The 19,448-nt window shown below is 40.8% G+C and overlaps 1 protein-coding gene across 4 annotated transcripts; it reads right to left on the minus strand.

The window, feature by feature from the left end:
• Positions 1-1,079: 1,079 nt before the first annotated feature.
• On the minus strand, positions 1,080-19,121 carry Slc35g2 (solute carrier family 35 member G2). Of its 4 annotated transcripts, none has more exons than XM_085689616.2 (3): positions 19,019-19,102; positions 8,611-8,635; positions 1,080-2,529 (listed from the first exon to the last, which is right to left on the minus strand). In XM_085689616.2, the coding sequence occupies exons 2-3, from the start codon at positions 8,611-8,613 to the stop codon at positions 1,276-1,278; spliced, it is 1,257 nt and encodes a 418-aa protein (XP_085545742.1). In that variant the 5' UTR covers positions 8,614-8,635; positions 19,019-19,102; the 3' UTR covers positions 1,080-1,275. The 4 variants fall into 4 exon arrangements, with proteins under 4 accessions (XP_085545742.1, XP_048273404.1, XP_048273406.1 ...); XM_048417447.3 differs by lacking the exon at positions 19,019-19,102 and adding an exon at positions 18,314-18,437; XM_048417449.3 differs by lacking the exon at positions 8,611-8,635 and having other exon boundaries at positions 19,019-19,121.
• Positions 19,122-19,448: the final 327 nt, after the last annotated feature.

Here is a 19,448-nt window from a genome sequence, read left to right on the forward strand (position 1 = left end):
GTTTGTTTTTCGAGACAGGGTTTCTAACCCATTAAATCCAATCCGATTAGTGCTGTTCATATGTAGTGGGGGACGATATACCCATAGGAACAAAAATTATTCTCCCTCCCTCCGCAGGTCTCAGCCACCAATCACACAGCAAGGCGTGGGTCCTGGAAAGTCCCTCTCCATCTATGCTGCAATTGTGGCTGGCTTCATCTTGTGCAGCTCTTGCACAAGAAACCACATCTGCTGTGGTTCCTCAGTGCAAAAGACATGTTGCTGGGTTTGTCTTTTTTTTTTTTTTAAGGAGTATGGCATGTCTGCTTTACTTACATACTTACCATAGAATCATAAACGGGAGCAGAATTCATTATACCTTACATTCATTCCCTATATACTGCCTAATGTGGCCTACTATAAGACAAACTTTCCAGCTCCTGAAAATCCACCTTTTCTTTACTCCTTTTACTTATCTCAACTCAAGGCCTTTAGATTTTTAGTGGAAAGATGGACTTTAGTGTCCAACATTTTATCCTATGTGCAATTTTCATTAATGAATATTTTTGAATATCGAAGGATGCTTGCTGCACATTTGTAGGACATTAAGAATAAACTTTTGTTCAGCTGAGCAATGGTGCTACATGACTCTAATCCCAGCACTCAGGAGGCAGAGGCAGGAGGATCTCTGAGAGTTTGAGACTAGCCTGGTCTATAGAGAGAGTTTCAGAACAACCAAGGCTACACAGAGAAACCCTGTCTGAAAAAAAATGAATAAACATTTCTCCCCAGACTTAGTGGCTCACACCTTTAATGCCAACACTTGAGAGACAGAGGCAGACAGGTCTCTGTGAGTTCAAAACCAGTCTGGTCTACATAGCAAACTCCAGGACAGTCAAGACTTCACAGAAAAACCCTTTCTCAAAACAAAACAAAAACATTTTTCAAGTTTTAGAAGTTTATAACCTAAAATAAATTATAAAAAAGAAGTTTATAACCACAAAAATTCAATTGGAGACTCCTACTCTTGTGTCTTTGGTGATGGAGAATGATACCCTTCTACCACAATTATTTTTATTAATAATTATAAATACACAAAGTTCATAACATAGTTCATCTATTTAATATTTATGCTTTAATATATTGGCCTGGAATATCTTCCCACATGTGCATAATTATTTATACTATATAGTACTCTATCAATTATATAACACAAAAGACATCTACAGGTAAATATTAAAAGGGCAATGTACATGTTAATAACTAGACATTAACAAGATAATAATAACCAGGTATTCATTTAATGGGAGAGTCCAGTATTTCCTGATAATCTTCCCTCCTTACATTCCTCCAGTACAGTTTATAGCCAGCAAGGACGAATACACTAATCATAATGATCACCCCTCCAAAAACATCATAAACACTAGGAAATATGTGTAGCACTAGAAGCTGTAAGACCATAGCTACCACAATCTCCAGATGCTGTACTGTGCTGACCAAAGCTGGGTGGAATTTGTCTAAGGCATAATAAACTCCTAAGAATGCTACAGTAGAACAGATACATATAGCAATGAGATAGCTCCACGTCTCTCCATCTAAAGGGATAATAGGTTCTTGAAGGACAAACATAGTAGATACTCCCCAAATTGTCCCAGTCCAACCAAAGGTGAACAGTGCAGTCCACATGCTGATCTTCTCCCTGATGGATCTGTACACTATCATAGAAAGGGCAGTGGTCAGTCCGGCCATCACAGTCATAGTGTACCCAAAGGCTTCTTTCCAGGCATTTAACAAAGAATTGTCCTCGTCGACGATGTTGGGAATCATGACCAGACAAACACCTATGATACTGCAAACCACTGTGGCCATGTCGACATAAGCCATTTTCTCATCCACAAGTAGAAATGCTAGAACGGCGCTGAAGACTGTGGTTGTGGCTCTCCACATCGTGGTCCCGTTGCTGGGAGGAACTATTGAAAAGGAGGTGTAAGCACAGGTGATAGAAATCACATTGCATACACCGTAAAAGAAAAGTCGTAATCTGTATCCGCTGGGTCCAAAAGGAGCTTCTTGGTAATAACACACAACTAACACCGATAAGACCTGCAACACAGAACGGATAAAAATCAGTTCTAGAGATGGAACTTTAGAACGGTCAGAAACAAGCCTAGTGATGAGCGCCACACATCCATGAGCCAAGGCAGAGCCGAACAGCACTATCCACATTTTTCGGGACTGAAAAATGTTTTTTTCTGCAAAACTCTGGAATTGTGCCATCCCACTGCCTCTCGAGTCTTCTGTTAGTGGAGGCTGAGTGTCCATGGTTCCAAACAAAGTTCTTCCTTTTCTCTTCATTTCACTCAGCAGACTTCTCTTTGGATTCTCTTCCATGAATCTGCCATAGTCTTCATTGATTTCTTCATACCCGTCGTCGCCAGGTTGGGGATAATGAGAGGTATATTTCACCATAACTGTGTTGGGATGTATTTTCACCCGTTTTTTAACTGGATATTTTTTGGATGGAGAATTATCCATTTCTTCAGATAAATTCTATTTAAAGAAATGAAAAGAAAAATATACATGTTTATTGCATTGAAAAAACACATTACTATTTTACACCCATACACATACACACATTAATTCAGTGATGGAAGATAGATATTATAACAAAATTCTGGAAAGGATTTTATATATAAGGAATATATATATATATATGGAATATATAACAAAATTCTGGAAAGAAAACAGTAAGATTTGATCTGGTGTATGCATTATCACATATGCGAAGCCCAGTAGGATTTTCCACCCTCCTATCGCTCCTATTGTAAACCTGTCCCAATGTCTCACTGTATTTGCTCTTATTTAGCTCTTTTGTTTATTTTGGTTAATTGGGTTTTTTTTTTTTTTTTAGCCCATGCTGACCATGAACACTTGAGCTTCCTGCCCCCAACTCCCAACCTCTAGGGTTAGAAACATATACCACAGATCCAACTAGTCTTTCAGCTTTATGCCTCATTCGTACATGACACACTGATATTTTCCCATCTTTTCATTTCTACCCATCTTTAAAGAAAAACACAAAAAATAAGAAGCACCATCAATCACACCTTGCCTTTTTATTGTGTTCATTTGTCTATGTTCTAAGTTGTAAATACATAAATCCAAAGTATTTTAAAGATTTTTTTAAAAATTTGTGTGTGTGTGTGAGTGTGTGTGTGTGTATGTGTGCATGCACATAGGTATGCAGATATCCTCACAGGCCAGAAAAGGGAGTTGAATTTCCTGGAATTAGAGTGTAGATAGATTGTTGTGAGCCACCTCCCATGGGTGCTGGGAACTAAACTAAAAGAGCAGGAAGTGCTTTTAACCACTGAGCCTCTCATCAGTCCCCAAAATTATTTTACATAATTCTATATAATAACAAGATCTAAACCAATCCCAGCACTTAGTATTATGATATGCTGTTGGTTAGAGAAATATTAAGCATCCTTCAAAGTAAGGATTGAAGAAATACTGAATATAAAAAAGTATATGTAGTAAACTTTCAATAAATTAGCAGTAGGTTTGGCTATTTTCACCTATAATTATCCTATGAAACACTGGGTATCTTCTACAGTGTTTTCTTCCTCACTGTCTGCCTTCCTATCTTTCTTTGAAGAATTTCCTTTCCTTCTCAGTGATTCTTTTCTTCTGCCTTAAGAGATGATCTGGCATTATACCTGACCAGACATGTGGAACCAACTGAAGTTATCCACCCTAAAAGGGAAGAGACAACGGAGAAAAGGGGAAATTTTTCTTTCCTCATGACTTCCCAAATCCTTGACCAAGCTCATCAATCCAGGACTTAAACCATGACCCCAGAATCAGATCCAGTTCTATTCTTTTGACGTCGTCTGGATAGCCAGCTGTTGTGTCTACTCCTTTTCTTCTTCAGCTGAACGAAGTCATGGAAAAATATCACCCATGTCTCCAGACCCTCCAGACCTAACCAGCCTCCTCCTGCGGTGTCGCCAGCAGACTGAGCTCAAGAAAATCGACTGTTCTTTATTCCTCACTTCTCTCCAATTTCTTTTTAAAAATCATGGCTTTAGAATGAATGACCTGAAGCTCAGTCACAGTCTCAAAGGCACTGCCTTCCCACTTCTGCTGCTGATCTCGCAGTCCTTCCAGATCCCCGAGCGGGAAACCAAGAAGCGCTCTGGATTCTCCTTCCCACCGTCACACTCCAAACTGACTCTTTCTTACGGTTTTTATCCTTGAAATGTTTCTTGGATTTTTCTTTCTCTAATTCCACATTAATGTTATTATTCTAGAAGAAGCCAGTGTAGGTTCCATACCACAGTATTACCCTGGCATCCTGTCTGGTTTCTTTGAGTTCCGGCCCTCCTCTAAATCCCACAGGTGTTATCCTGTTGTTACATGTTGTCTTTAAAAGATTCAGAACAAAAACTTTCCTCCAAGTTTTCCTCATCCAAGAACCAAGAGTTCTCTTCAGATCTCCTTTCTCCACTATCAACATCAACTAACTCAGTGCACCCTGTATTCCCAACACTTAGGAGGTAGAGGCAGGAAGACCAGGAAGTAAAAGCCACCCTCAGCTACATAGTGAGTGGGTTTGAGACTAGCCTGGGCCACATGAGATTCAACTCCTCTTGCCAGGCACTTGATACCCTGCTTAGTGTGGGCCTGGTCTGTACTTAGCCTCTTGGCATCCACACTTTGATCCACAAATTGTGTGGTGTCCCCCGACCTTGTACCATGTGTGTAAAAACTCATTTCCCAAGCTTTTATTCCACTAGTTTCTCCTCTGCTCCACCGTTCTAAATACTGATCGTCTGTTAGGAACTAATTCAAATTCTGTCTTTAGGAGCAAGCCTTCTTTGACTTCTCCAGACACTTCTTCATCTAAACAATTGCAGCACTTCTAATTTAATTTGTATAATGTAATCATGTTGCTTCCTGCTTGGCTCAGCTCTGGAGTTTTATGTTGCTAGTTACTGTATCCAATTTAACTATGCCAATTCTCCTTTTCTTGATGGCCAGTAATTATCTTAATGAAATTTTACATTCCATAACTTTCCATTTGCTGCTATTATTAAAATTTTACCTTATACCCATCCAAAGCTTTGCCCTTGCTGCTACAGGAGAAATCTACAGCTCCAGGGACATGACCAAGGAGGAAGAGTAGCTTGCTGTTTTATTCCTTATATTCTCTCCTTTTGGGGACTGTAGAAGGGTTTATCAGGCCATCGAGATGGCCAAGGCTCAGCGTCCAAGGGTGCACTCCAAAAAGGCTGATGATCTGAATTCAGTCCCTGGAACTCACATGGTAGAAAAAGAACTAACTCCTACAAATTGCCCTCTGACTTCTACATACATGCCACGGCACATGTGTACCCATACATATACCCACACACCATAAATAAATATTTTAAAAATTGTAGCCCTGCAGTAGTGGCACATGCCTTTAATCCCAGCACTCGAGAGGCAGAGGCAGGTAGATCTCTGTGAGTTCAAGGCCAGCCTGATCTACATAATGAGTTCCAGGACAGCTAAGGCTGTTACACAGAGAAACCCTGTCTCAAAAAAATTTTTTTAAATATTGTAAAGAAAGTTTTATCTTAATTGCTTTGATCCCCATCTTTTGGACTGTAGCTTCTCTAGTGTACTGACACAGGAAGGAAAATGAAAGGGTCACAGGTCACACTGACTCCTCTTGTGTAATCCTACTGATGTATAACTAGGCCAAGCTGAGCTACAGACCTCACTTGTTTGATCAAATACAGATCTAAATGTTGTCATGAATGGATTCGGTAGGTGTAATTAAAAACCCCTAAACCAGGTGTTCTATAAGCCTACAATCCCAGCACTTGAGAGGTGGAGGCAGGAACATAAGGAGTTCAGGACCAGCCTCAGATACACAGGGTGTTCAAGGCCAGCTCAGGCTACATGAGACCTCGTTTCAAAAAAGAAAAGAAAAAATTCCAAATCAGTTGAATTTAACTCAATTAAAAGATTGCATAACTTTATGGAGTTGGGGCTAACCTAATAGGGAGGATGTCTAAGCAATGCTTAGTCACTTTATAATTTCAAAGATCCAAATATTTGATCCAACCTGCCCATGCACTACTTTTCCTTTGTTCCTCGGATTGTGTTCATGGGTTTCCAGCTTGCTCTAATCTCCCCTCACTGATCACCTGTCTGCAGACTTCAGGCTAGCTATCAAGCTTCATGTTAGCATGAGTCACTTCTTACAACAATTGCCTTGGTGGTCCTGAATTTCACACTCTGATCCTTTGAATTGTTTCTGTCAACATCTTTGTTTCTTTGTCAGATATCCTTTAGGTTGCAGGTGTGCATTTTCCCAGGTCAGTTCCAAAGGTCCTCAATACACAGATCTTTGCTATGGAAGACTTTTTGTTCTGTGGGGCTTGCAGTTTACCAATTTTTGATGTTTGGTCTTCTTGCCTAGTGCCTAGCTATCTTGAGCAAAAACCAGCTGCCCCCAAAAGACTCACATTTCCTTGTCATTCTAAACAGTGACTGGACCCATCACTGCTCACCCTTTTCTTTCTGACTACTTTCTCTGTGCTAAAAAAGCAAAGGGCAAATTAAAATGTTCTTTCTAGGCATATTTCCAACTGGTGAGTGAATAAGTATGCCTAAATTGAGATGCCATTGTTTTTTAAAGGCTCGGAGCCTCTGTTGCTCATACATCTTCATCAACAATAGTCCACCCCAAACCACTTATCAGGAAAAGAGGAAGAAGAGGGGTAGGAGGAGAATAAGGAAGAAAGAAGTAAAGAAGGAAGGAAGGAAGGAAGGAAGGAAGGAAGGAAGGAAGGAGAAAACAAACCATAAGGAAGTGAGGAAGTGGTAGTGAAAATGAACCTAGAGTGAATGACAGGTTCACTGAGAAGTTGGAGGCAAGAATTTCTAATGCTTTAAGCATCAAAAACTACTGACTTGAACCTTTTTTCTACTTTTAAACTTGGGGCTATAATAAGATATACCTGTTGAGTTTACTTAAGATCAATAGATTCATAAATGTCAACATCTTGGAATTGGTTTGTAAAATTGATAAAGTATTTCAAAATACTTCAGAGTTGTCACCTGAAAATTTACCAGAATTATGATGACACTTTATTAAATCCACATAAAAACAAGTGCTTAATTTCTTAGTACTATTTATACTATCCAGAAGCAACTTTTCTATAGTTTAAGTTTTGAAGAGTGAAAAAGATACAGTTTTAGATTGGTATGTGTATGCATGTGTTCACTAATACATATTGTCTTTTTTTTCATTTTTCTTTGTTTTTCTCTTTTCTTTTCTTTTTTCATTCTGAGATAGGGTCTCATCTAGCCCAGGCTGGTCTTCTTGTAATAATCCTCCTTTCTGCCTCAGGTTCTTAAGAGCTAGGGTGTGTAATCAAGCCCAGCATAGGGTTTTGCTTCTCCTTCTCCACTCAGCCCCTGTGAGACAGGGATTTCTCACTGCCTGTTGGGTGATATAGGAAGTGCTCTGGCAATCCCAGCATCATCGCCAACTCTGTGAATGCAGGGCTGGAAAGACCAGGTGAATCCCAAATAGTAGATGGATGGCATTTTCCAACATGTCTCCCAGCAGGAGTGACCAAGAGGTAAGAGCAAAGTAGTAGAGGTGTATATTAGGACACTGTTAATGCGCACCCCAGGTGTGATGGTTTGCTCAGTGTCCCTAGGGACATTTTCTCTGCTGGTCAGCTTCCTCAGCAATGCTCTCAGGGTTACATGTAGGGCCACCTGCCTCTTCCACACAGTGTTCATGTCCTGGCAGACATATCTTCTATCTTGCTTTGGTTCCCAAGGGTTCAGTCCATCAGGGCAGGGAGGATATGGTAGAGCAAGGCAGCCTGTATCAGGCTAATCATCCAGTCTGCCATCAACTTGGACATGCTGCTGTAAGAGAAGCCTGGCTCCTCACTACTCAGTGATGACTAATGACTTAATGAACTGTAATAAGCCATGCATACTAGGGGTTCTGGGGTTTTGTTTTTTGTTTTGTTCTTTGAGATAGAGTCTCAGTATATAACCCTAGCTGTCCTGGAACTCAATATGTAGACCAGCCTGTGCTGAAAGTCATAGAGATCCACCTGCCTCCGCCTCTAGAGGGCTGAGATTAAAAGCATGAGCCACCACACCTGGCAATACTAGGTTTTGGAAAAAGGTTTTGTTTGTTTGTTTTATCTTTTCCTAAACATTTTTTTTTCTGTCTGTGTCAGTTTTCAAACAAGTAGACGGATTTGGCTTGTGTGACAGTGATGATGCCTGGTTTGGAACAGAGCAATTCTGATGTGACACTTAAAATCCATTCTGGCACACTAATGAGCGTGTTGCCTGGCAGCTAAGAACATTCTGGAATGCAAGATTTTCACCATTTATGTTATTAACCTTCTTATTCATTGATTCTAGAGATGAAACCTGGGCCTCATGCATGACGAGCAAATGCTCTACCACTGAGCTATAGCCCGAGATCCCAAGTTTCATAACCTATGATCAGCACTCTCCCTTCCAGCAAGGAGTCTTTCTAATCTCGGAAAAGTAGTTATCAATTTATATAAACTATGCCATTCTCAGGTGACACATACTTACCATCTAACACTTATTTTCCTCCTGCCTGAAAGAAAAACAAAATTAAGCAAAATCAATTTGCAGTGAAATCGGCACCTTTAAATCCGTCCTGCTGGTGATTATTAATGCTAAATTCTAGAAAGGAGGGCAAGAATAAAACCATCTTTTTCTCTTTGTGGGGAGAGGGGAGGATCTCACTGCGTAGCCCTGGCTGTCCTGAAACTTACTATGTAGATCAGGCTGGCCTCAAACTCAAAGAGATTCACCTGCCTCTGCCTCCTAAGTGCTGGAATTAAAGATATGTATCACTCTGCCCATGTAAAATGATATTTTTCTATTTTAGGATCTTTTTATATGTATCTGCATGGTTAAATCATTGATTTATTGTATTGATTACATGCTGTTTTAGTGTAAAAGAAATTCTTGGGTTGTTGATGTACTTCTTGGCTGCTTATTATTTAACTAAGTCTTTTGAAAGGGTATCAAACATCCCAGCTGAGTTCAAAGAAGCTTTTCAACCATCTCAAATATGCAAGAATTTCTGAACAGAAAAGGGAACACCCTAGCAGCAATAGTCTGCCCTCAGATCGCTGAAGCACTGCCTGCACCACCCGCCCCCATGCCCTGTTCTTCCTGCTGTTTATCTGTGTGAGCACCAAGCCTGAATCTCTGAGGTGCACTCCAGGCCAAGGTCTGGAAATGCCACAATGAATTAGTAACAAGATTTTACAAATTTGATCTGTTTAAATCATAACGAATTCTTCACATAACAGACTAATGTTACAATTAATAAAGTTACAATTCAGTTACCTCTTTCCATATACTATATTTCAGTAAAATCCTAAAGATAAGACCATTAACAACTGGTCATTAGATGCCCTCTTGTTTCAAACCAAACCATAAGTCACATATTGAATTTACTTTTACAATACCTGGTAGGCAACACAGTGCACATAGACATACTAAAATCACCACACTCCATTAATGTAAAATACACACACACACACACACACACACACACACACACACACACATACACACCCTGCAAAGGTGAAGAGACTTATCAAATCCATGTCATTGCCAAGGACTCTACATTAACAATGAGCATTACATAATTCTCATCAAAAGTTAGTTAGCAATAGGTATCAAAATTTTTTATGTGTGACAGATTCAATGCAATACCCATCAAAATCCCAGCAAAATTCTTCAAAGACCTCGAAAGAATGGTACTCAACTTCATATGGAAAAGCAAAAAAAAAAAAAAAACAAAAAACAAAAAAAAAGACAAGGATAGCCAAAACAATCCTGTACAATAAAAGAACTTCTGGAGGCATCACAATCCCTGACTTCAAACTCTACTACAGAGCTACAGTACTGAAAACAGCCTGGTATTGACATAAAAACAGACAGGACCAATGGAACCGAACAGAAGACCTGGATATCAATCCACACATCTTTGAACACCTGATCTTTGACAAGAAAGCACAAAATATCAAATGGAAAAAAGAAAGCATATTTAACAAGTGGTGCTGACATAAGTGGATATCAACATGTAGAAGAATGAAAATAGATCCATATCTATCACCATGCACAAAACTCAAGTCCAAATGGATCAAAGACCTCAACATAAAGCCAGCCACACTGAACCTCATAGAAGAGAAAGTGGGAAGTACACTTGAACACATCAGCACAGGGAACCACTTCCTAAATATAACCCCAGCAGCACAGACTCTGAGAGAAACAATAAATGGGACCTCCTGAAACTGAAAAGTTTCTGTAAAGCTAAGGACACGGTCAACAAGACAAAACAACAACCTACAGAATGGGAAGAGATCTTCACTAACCCCACATCAGACAGAGGTCTGATCTCCAAAATATACAAAGAACTCAGTAAATTGGACACCAAAAGAACACATAATCCAATTAAAAAAATGGAGTACAGACCTAAACAGAGAACTCTCAACAGAGGAATCTAAAATGGCTGAAAAACACTTAAGGAAATGTTCAACATCCTTAGTCATCAGAGAAATGCAAATCAAAACAATTCTGAGATTCTAGACATGGCAACACTCTAAGAGTTGGGAGTGCAGTGTCATCCTTGACTATATAGAAAGTTTGAAGCCTGTCTGAGCTACGTGAGATTTTGTACCTCCACGAAAGAAAGAAAGAGAGAGAGAGAGAGAGAGAGAACCTAAAGAATACTCATGGATGGAGGTTCTATTTATATAGAATAATTAATATGCATGTGTATACTAATTCATATGCATGCATATGTACTTACAAATTTTTAATTTTTCTGTGTAAATATCTATTTAAAATCTAAAAAAGTTTAGTCTACTTTCTTAAGAAGAAAAAACAAATCATGACTGTGTATTTTAGTCTGACAAGTCACCAAGAAGCCAAGCGTAATTCTTGTGTATCTGTGCCATCTGTGGGAGGAAAGCTGTGGATAAATAGACCATTTTACAGGGAAAATATGAATGGATGGTGTCTAGTGCTTAAACCCAAACAGAGGTAAATGTCTACAAACTGAGGGAGATGCCTTTGTTACTGCCTTTGAAAGAATCCAGTGTATGCCTGTGTATATATTATGGTATTTTCACAACGAACTAAAAATATAACATAGATTCCAAATGGCAGCAAAGAATATGATATCATTCCCATTGGCTTTTCTTACATAAGTTACCACCCCATAAATCTTCATGTTAATGTGGGGAAATCTGACCTGAACAGATGGACCTCATGCTGTTCTCTAACGCATGCACAGATTTCTGATCATCTGGACCAGGAAATGGAGTCAGCACTGAAACAGAAGACAGCATCATCCATCTCCTAGGAATGCAATTTCAGAAGCTGCTCATAGAAGCAATAGTTCCCTCTTCAGAAATAGAGCAAGTGATATCTTTATGCCTCAATGCAATGTGTTCTTAACACAGCAGAGAAGGGGGATGGGAAGATGCTTCACGATGTAAAAGGTGCTTGGTACTGACAAATCCAACTCAGAAAGACCTCACAAGTTGTGTTATGACCTACACACACAGACACATACACACCACACACATACTCACAAATTTAATAAAATATTTTAAGAGCCGAGCATGGTGGTAGGTGAACAGTCCTTGAACCTTAAGCATGTTTGGAGAATCCTCTCCCAATGACCCTCATTTGGCTGTCTCTACCCTTGATCCCCATGTTTCTCATGGAGGTTATATCTCCAGGTGTTGATCCCCATGTTTCTCATGGAGGTCATGTCCCTAGGTGTTGACTCACTGTCCAGATCTTCACTTGTACTTCTTAGCTCTTCCTCTCATTACCCAAGAGCCTCTCTTCCTTGTGTTGGTGCAGTTTTATAAGTAGACATCCTTGGGCTTGAAGATCTAGTAAAGGACTCTAATAAGTAATTAGCACCGTTGAAATTTTAATTCCTTGGCCCACAGCTCTGTTTATTCAGTGCTGTGAAGAGGCTGGCAGGGCCATCAGGATTGAATCCTAAGAAGATTTGGGTCAAGTAGCTGATAAGGTCAGGAGATTGGTTCCTTCAAAGGAGAAAGAGCAAATAAATATATCCAGGATAAGAGGAGCCAGATTCGCATCCTAAGAAAACACAAGGCCATTTGTTTAAAGCTTGAGACACTCAGGAGCTAGAAACTCACTTGAAGAAACTTTTGTCTAAATGATCTGTTTCTTCTCTGGGCTCTGAACACTGTCTTCTGGAATGTTCCAGCTGTCCTTAACATGCTCTATCACTGTGGGTTGTGTGTATACATAACCATAACCCCTGACAAATTGTTAACCACTTCAAGCAAGGAAGATAGCTATCTTTTTTCTTGATATGTCATACCTCAAAACCAGAGTCAACAAATGCTGATAGAACAGGCGCTCTCTGGCCTAGTTGGCCATCTCTGAAGAAAGTCCCCGCTTCACTGTAGACCTTTAACCCTTGATCACATTAGCTGACACAGAGGGTTGTCCACAGTTCTCCAGTCTGACTCTCATGTCTCCTGACTTGAGGTAAGGGAACCCAAAAAACAGTAAGAGAATCTGACATTCATCCTCCACCATTTTTAACAGCTTTACCCACTCTCCCTCCAGACCTGCACTCCTGTTTAGAACCAAGATAAAGTCAGTACATAATAGAAAAATGGGCCAGCAAGTATTTCCTCTTGTTTCTCAGGGTCTTAAGGTGAAAAGTTCAGTAAAGCTGTGTGTCGATACTGCCATGCGTTTGGCCTCTGAGGCGAGAAAGACAAGGCGTGCTGTGAGACTTCAGAAATGGCTCACTGTCTCCTGCAATGCAGTGTGAACATCAATTTTTAGGAATTCAGCATGCAGAAACAGCACTATTACACAGAGTTATAGTAAGTTATATAAAGCTGCCAGTAATCTAAATATACATAAAATGTTGTCTGAAATCTTAAAATAATGTTCTGATGAAAAAACATTTATATATGAAAAATAGAATCAGTGCACATGACTGCAATCTCAGAGGTTGAGCCAGAGAGCTAGAGAGGGCAAGGCCAGTCTGGCCACAGAGTCAAGACCTTGCTTCAAAAAAAAAAATCAACAACAACAACAAAGCAGAAAATTATATATTATGACCCTACTTATGATTCATTAAATTCATGATGTGTATTCTTCAGATTTCTAAAGTTAAAATGTGTCTGAATGTCGCATTCATTGTTATCAAGGTAATAATCTGAAAATATTTACTTCAAACTATCTGTGGTGGTGCCTACAGAGCTGCACTGACTAGCAGGATTTCATTTTATAGCCTGATCTTCTTGTTTCTTCTAATCAGCTTTGTTTTTAAAGATATCCTGTAAGAACCTGAGGTTTCTATCCCCAGAGCTGTTGAGATGGTTCAGCAGACTCAGGAACTTGCCCACCAAGCCTGGCAACCCGAGCTCCATTTCCTGAGCTCACAGAAGGGAGGAGCCAACTCCTGCAAGGTGTCCTTTAACACAGGTGCTGTGGCACCCTCCCCCAATGAAGAAAAATTATTATTCTCATTTGTCTATTTCAAAATTATTTTAAACTCTAGAAAGAAAATGATACAGAATAGTTTATCAATACCCAAATAATCATTCTGTTGCTTTGGAAAATACATTACATCGATTCATAATGGATGGTTGTCATAGGACATTTGACCAACCTTCTGTGTATACATTCTTATGCATGGCTAGCTCTCTTTTAAGAAACATACTGACATACATTCTCATTTAGACTAATCAGTGTACTTGGACACATTTTCTTCTAATAACAAAAAATTTCTCTAAAGGATAGTTCTACATATGCATAGATGGATTAGAAATTAATACTCTTTAACTCCTTTTTGCTCTGTCACTCAAACCCAGGACTTGTATATATTAGAAAAGTAAAATAATTATTTTTATTGTTTAATCTACAAAAGAATTTACAACTAGTAATGGATTGAATTTTAAAAGGAAATGAGAGAATAAATCTAAGTTTTAAAGTATCTTTTTGACAAATTTTAAATGAATCATTGCTTTGAAACTTCAAACGATGTTCCCATGAGAAGATATCTAGATATGAAGAGCAATAGAAACAGGTGCACTCTTGTAATCTCAGGATCTCAGAGACTGATGGGGATTACCTTTATCATAGAGAAATGCAAGGCTGATGTAATGCCGGAAAATATAATAAAGTATATTAGCATACACTGAGATGTCCCAGTTGATGAAGTGCTTGCTGAGCAAGCATGAAGTCTTGTGTTCAGATTCCCAGCAGCACATAAAAAAGCCCACCGGCAGCACATATAGTAACCCTAGTACTGAGGGCAAAGAGGGATGACAGGTGGATTCCTGGCGCTCACTAGTCAGCCAATCTAGCCAGTTGGTAGGCTCCAAGTTAAGTGAGAGACCCTGTCTCAAAAATAAGGTGAAAAACGACTTGAATAGAAATTTAAATATATATATATGTATATATATTGAAATTTTCTGTATAGAATATTATTAACAAAATTAAAAAGAAAAAAATGTGGTGGTACAGGCCTTCAATCCCAGGTTCTCATGTAGCAGATCTCTTGCTTTCAAGGTCAGTGTAGTCTAGTGTAGAACAGAGGGAGTTCTAGGTGAGCCAGGGCAGCATAGTAAGACTTTGTCTCAAAAGTACAACAAACAGAATCCAATAGTGTACAAAGAGCTTATATGAGTTAAAATAATAAATAAGCATGCAATAGAAAAATAAAGATATGAGATAGCAAGTCATAAAACAAGAAATAGTGGTAATGAATAAATGACCAAATTTTATTTTTTGTCTGTCCAATTAGAAAATACCTTTAGAAAATTTATAAAGCCTGATTTTGGTGAAAGGATTGGGGCTATTGGCTGTCCTGGAACTCTCTTTGTAGACCAGGTTGGACTTAAACTCACAGAGATCTGCCTGCCTGTGCTTCCTGTGTGCTGGGATTAAAGACATGTGCCACTACCACTTGACATATTTATCTAATTTTTAAGGCACAATTTGTAAATAGTGTCTGCCCAGTAAGTATTTCTTAAATGTGGTGCTTTTGTAGATGCTTAAGGGGGGGAATGAATAAATATTTGAACCAGTTAATGAATCAAAAAACAAAAATATCCATCCTTTGAACAACAAATTTTACTTCTAGAATGTTGTTATAAGATTATAATGTAATTAGTTTGGCAGCGGTTGCACACATCTTTAATCCCAACACTCAGGAGGATTTCTGTGGGTTTGAGGTCAGCCTGATCTACAGGGCAAGTTCCAGGAGAGCCAAGGCTACAAAGAGAAACCCTGTCTCAAAAAACAACAAAACAAAACAAAAAAGATTGTAATTAAACAAGCATGTGTTTGTTCGAAGATGTTATATCAAGTGGAGCAAGTTAAGTGTCCATCAATACATGAATGGATTTTTAAATGGAGTATATATAAATATAAAGTAATAATATTAAGCCTTTAAAAAGAAATTCTATCATCTGGAAGAATACAAATGAAACTTGAGATATTATGCTAAATAAAAATAAGTCAATCACAAATACTGTGTGATCCCACTTACATGGAGTTTCTAAAATGGGCAAAGTCATAGAAAAGAGGAGAATGGTGAGAGGAGAATGGTGCTTACCAAGGGGTGGGAGGGTAGTGAGAAATAGGGAGTTACTAATTTACATGCATGAAGTTCAGTCACATGAATAAATCCAGGAAGCACTGTACACTGTGCATCTAGTCAGTACTAATGCACTATCATCAACTTAATGCATTTTAATCTTTGAGAAGATAGAATTCATGTATTTTACCATATCTTTCCCCCTTAGATTTATTTATCTATTTTTATATTGTATGTATGAATGTTTGCCTGTATGTATGTGCTCCATGTGCATGCCCGGTGCCCTCTAAGGACGGAAGAGGGAGTGGAGCATCTGGAATTGGAACTGCAGAGTTGTAAGACGCAGTACAGGTGCTGGGAATCAAACAAGTCCTCTGCAAGAAAGGAAAGCACTCTTCACTGCCGAGACATCTCTCTAGTTTCATGCTTGCAATAATTTATTTTAAGGGCGGTGCTAGGCCAGGCATGGTAGTGCATGCTTGTAATCTCACCTTTCGGGAGGTGAGAGTAGGAGGAGTAGAAGTTTAAGGTCCTCTTTGTCAACATAGCAAGGTTTTTTTTTTTAAGATTTATTTATTAAGCATACAATGTACTGCTGGCAAGGAAGGCACCAGGTCTCATTACAGATGGCTGTGAGCCACCGTGTGGTTGCTGGGAATTGAACTCAGGAACTCTGGAAGAACAGCCAGTGCTCTTACCCTCTGAGCCATTTCTCCAGCCCCAACATATTAAGTTTTTAGCCCAACTGTGACTATATAAAATCTGTCTAAAAGAAAAATATATGACATTTGCTGGGCTTGGTAGCACATATCCATAATCCTGTCTAATCCCAGAGTAGAGTCTAAGACAGAACAATTTTGCATTAGTTAAAACACAACAGACAGAAGATTGGTCCATCTAAAGTGCACGTGTGCTCATATAACAAAATCTGTTTTCAATTTTTTTCTGGTTTTATGCTCTTTTCTATTACCTAAATTTCTTTAAATAATCATGCTTTTCTTTTCTTTCTATTTATTTATTATTTTTTATTTTCTTTGGCACTGAGGAGCCCACATAAGGTCTCTTGCATGCTGCGTAAGTGCTCTATGCTCCCAGTCCCTCTAGTACAGCATTCTTTGGAACTTAACTCTGTGAATACTTAGTTGCTTGGCCATGCACCAAGTTCTTCAATCAACAGGCACGGTGCCTTTAGAGCAGATGATTATGAAAATTAATGGTGCTATAGAGTCCAGAAACTAAAGAGTTGTCAGAAAATAAGATGAATTACAAAAGATTCTGGGAAATGTGTGACTTGTAGTTCATGATGGCTCTGAAAAGAGAAGAGCATTGTGCCTGTGTGCTTACCTTCATACACACAGCCTACACACGCACGAGGTGTGTGCTTGCTCGCAGTGCGGACTTTCACTTAGGCAATCAAACAAGCTGTACATATGCTTTATCGCTTCCTCCAAGGTAAACCACATTTCCCTGCAGTGTTACCCTCAGGAGGTCAGGCTCAACCCATCTGTGAAGGGTTTCAGTGTCTGCCCGGCTCTGTCCTGTCCGCTTGCCTTGGTGATAGGCTATTTTGGGCAAAGGTGCAAAACAGGAAACTATGGCTGGCATGCGCCCAGGAAATCGTAGAGGAGGGAATAAGGAGCTTCAGCACCACGGACACCGTCAACTCTGCTCAAAGTCCTTTCCCGGGAGAACAGCGTGCACATAGGGTCCCTCCAAGCCCACTTCCTCACCATCCCCACCTAGTGTGAGACCGTCCTGGACCCCTTAATCCTTACAGGGAGGGGAAGTTGCTCCAGTTCCTAGAGCCTGATGACAGCCTGGGCAGTGACGTGGATCTGCGCAGCGCCCCCAGCTGCCCTAGTATGAGTGTCCTTCCTGTCGTTTCTCGCGACCCTTCTCCCTTTAATAAGCCAAATGAACACACGCTGCGTAAAATTCTACCCCAGAACCAATTCCGTCAAGAAAATCCGCATTTTCTTTTCCGTGACTGGATGAGGCGGAACTGACTTCCCTGAACCTCCACCTCTACACTCGGCCACGGTTGGGCCCTTCCTCCCGGTTCCTCTCTCGAAGCAAGATTTCTACAATCACGAAAATCTCAGTACATCTATACTGGAGTTCAAGACTCTTAGACACAGGAAAGTGATGGCAAATCTAAAATCACAGTCAGACTCCTAAAACCACCCAGCAATTTTTGAAAGTTGCCTTTGCAACCTCTTCTATGACGCCACAAGCACTCGCCGAGATAATGTGGGCTCCGGGGGGCCAGAGGAGGGACAACACCCCTGACCTTCATCATGCGGACTGGGGAAGGGCTCCCACAAGCAACGGTGTCAGGACCTGGGTGGGATGAGGCCGCGGGCTGATGCTGACTTTATCAAGCAGCTGTTCCCGTTCTCCAGGACAGCAGTAGGGAGAAGTGGGCACTGGGTGGCCTTTCGGACGTCCCGCAGAGAAGCGCGCCCCACGGAGATCTGCCAAGTAGGCGGGTGCTTGACGCCAGCCTGCCTTTCCCCAAGTAAGGCTCTCTACCGGTGGGGAGTTGGGCTCGCTACGCGCCCTCTTCCCGGCGGAACTAGCCCGCAAGCAGGCAGAGTCCTGCATCGCCCACTGCTGCCCACCGGCCTCCGAGTCGGTTACCTGCAAGTCACAGCAAAGCGGATGCTCCCGGGGCTCTAGCGGACTCTCCCCGAGCGGCGCTCCCGGTTTGGCCTCCCTTGCCAGCTGAGGCCGCCGCACGCTCAGTGGGGACCACTGCAGCCTGGACTGCCAGGGGCGACCAGGAAGGAAAGGGGCGCCAGACGCGGGCACTGCGCCTGCGCTCTTTGCTGCCCCAACCCCCAACCCCGGCCTCCGCAGGAGTGGAAACCCGCTGGAGACCACCTGGACGCCTGACTAGACCCAGGGACTGGCCCTCCCCGAGAGGCGTGAGAACCCCAGGCGGTGGAAGCTGCCAACGCCCTTTGGGGTAGGGGGTTGGGGGTGGGGATGGGAAGACTTAGAAGCAATCCACTACCAGCCAGGGCGGCATAGTCTTCTGGGAAGGCACAGGGAGGCAATCTCCATTCATTTCTACCACGTTGTAAGAACTAAAATTGATCCCTTGATATTTAAAAAGGTGTCCAGCATCGGTAAACCTCAGGACAGAAGAGTTTGGGAGTATCCTTGAGTTTTACCCAGGCTTCTGCAAGGTGGGGGAAAGTCTTGACAGTGCAAATATGTATACCCCAAGCTTCAATCTAAATTAATACAATCCCTTAAAAACTGTGGGAAAAGATAAGCTTCTCCTGCCAGAATTTACTCCATTCAGATCCCTTTCCATCCTTCTCAGTGAGTTGGACTCACCTTGATGGAGGAAGCGAACTGTCTGTCCTCTAGCTTTTAGATAGCACGGGCGAACGTGAGACACACGGGAAGCAGAGCTACTCTGTTAACCATCTGTTCTTCATCTGAAACTCAGACTGCTCTGACAGGGATTTGTGTTACACACTGGCTGTCTTCCTCCTCCAAGTCTGGATGGCTCCAGAGGTTTTCTTTAAGTATCACGCACATACAAGTGCGCACACGATGCACACACACACACACACACACACACACACACACACACACCTTTTAAAAACAACTTTTTTATTCAGGACATTATATATCCTCTTTATTCAGGATTTTAGTTCACTGAGGTTGGCAATACTATAAAAACTTCGGAGTCGAGTGGGGTGGTGATGATGTCAGCTCTTGGAAATTGGAAACAGGAGGATACTGATTTCAAGGCCATCCT

This window comes from Myodes glareolus, chromosome 4, assembly GCF_982192425.1.
Source record: "Myodes glareolus chromosome 4, mMyoGla1.1, whole genome shotgun sequence".
Taxonomy (NCBI): Eukaryota; Metazoa; Chordata; class Mammalia; order Rodentia; family Cricetidae; genus Myodes; species Myodes glareolus.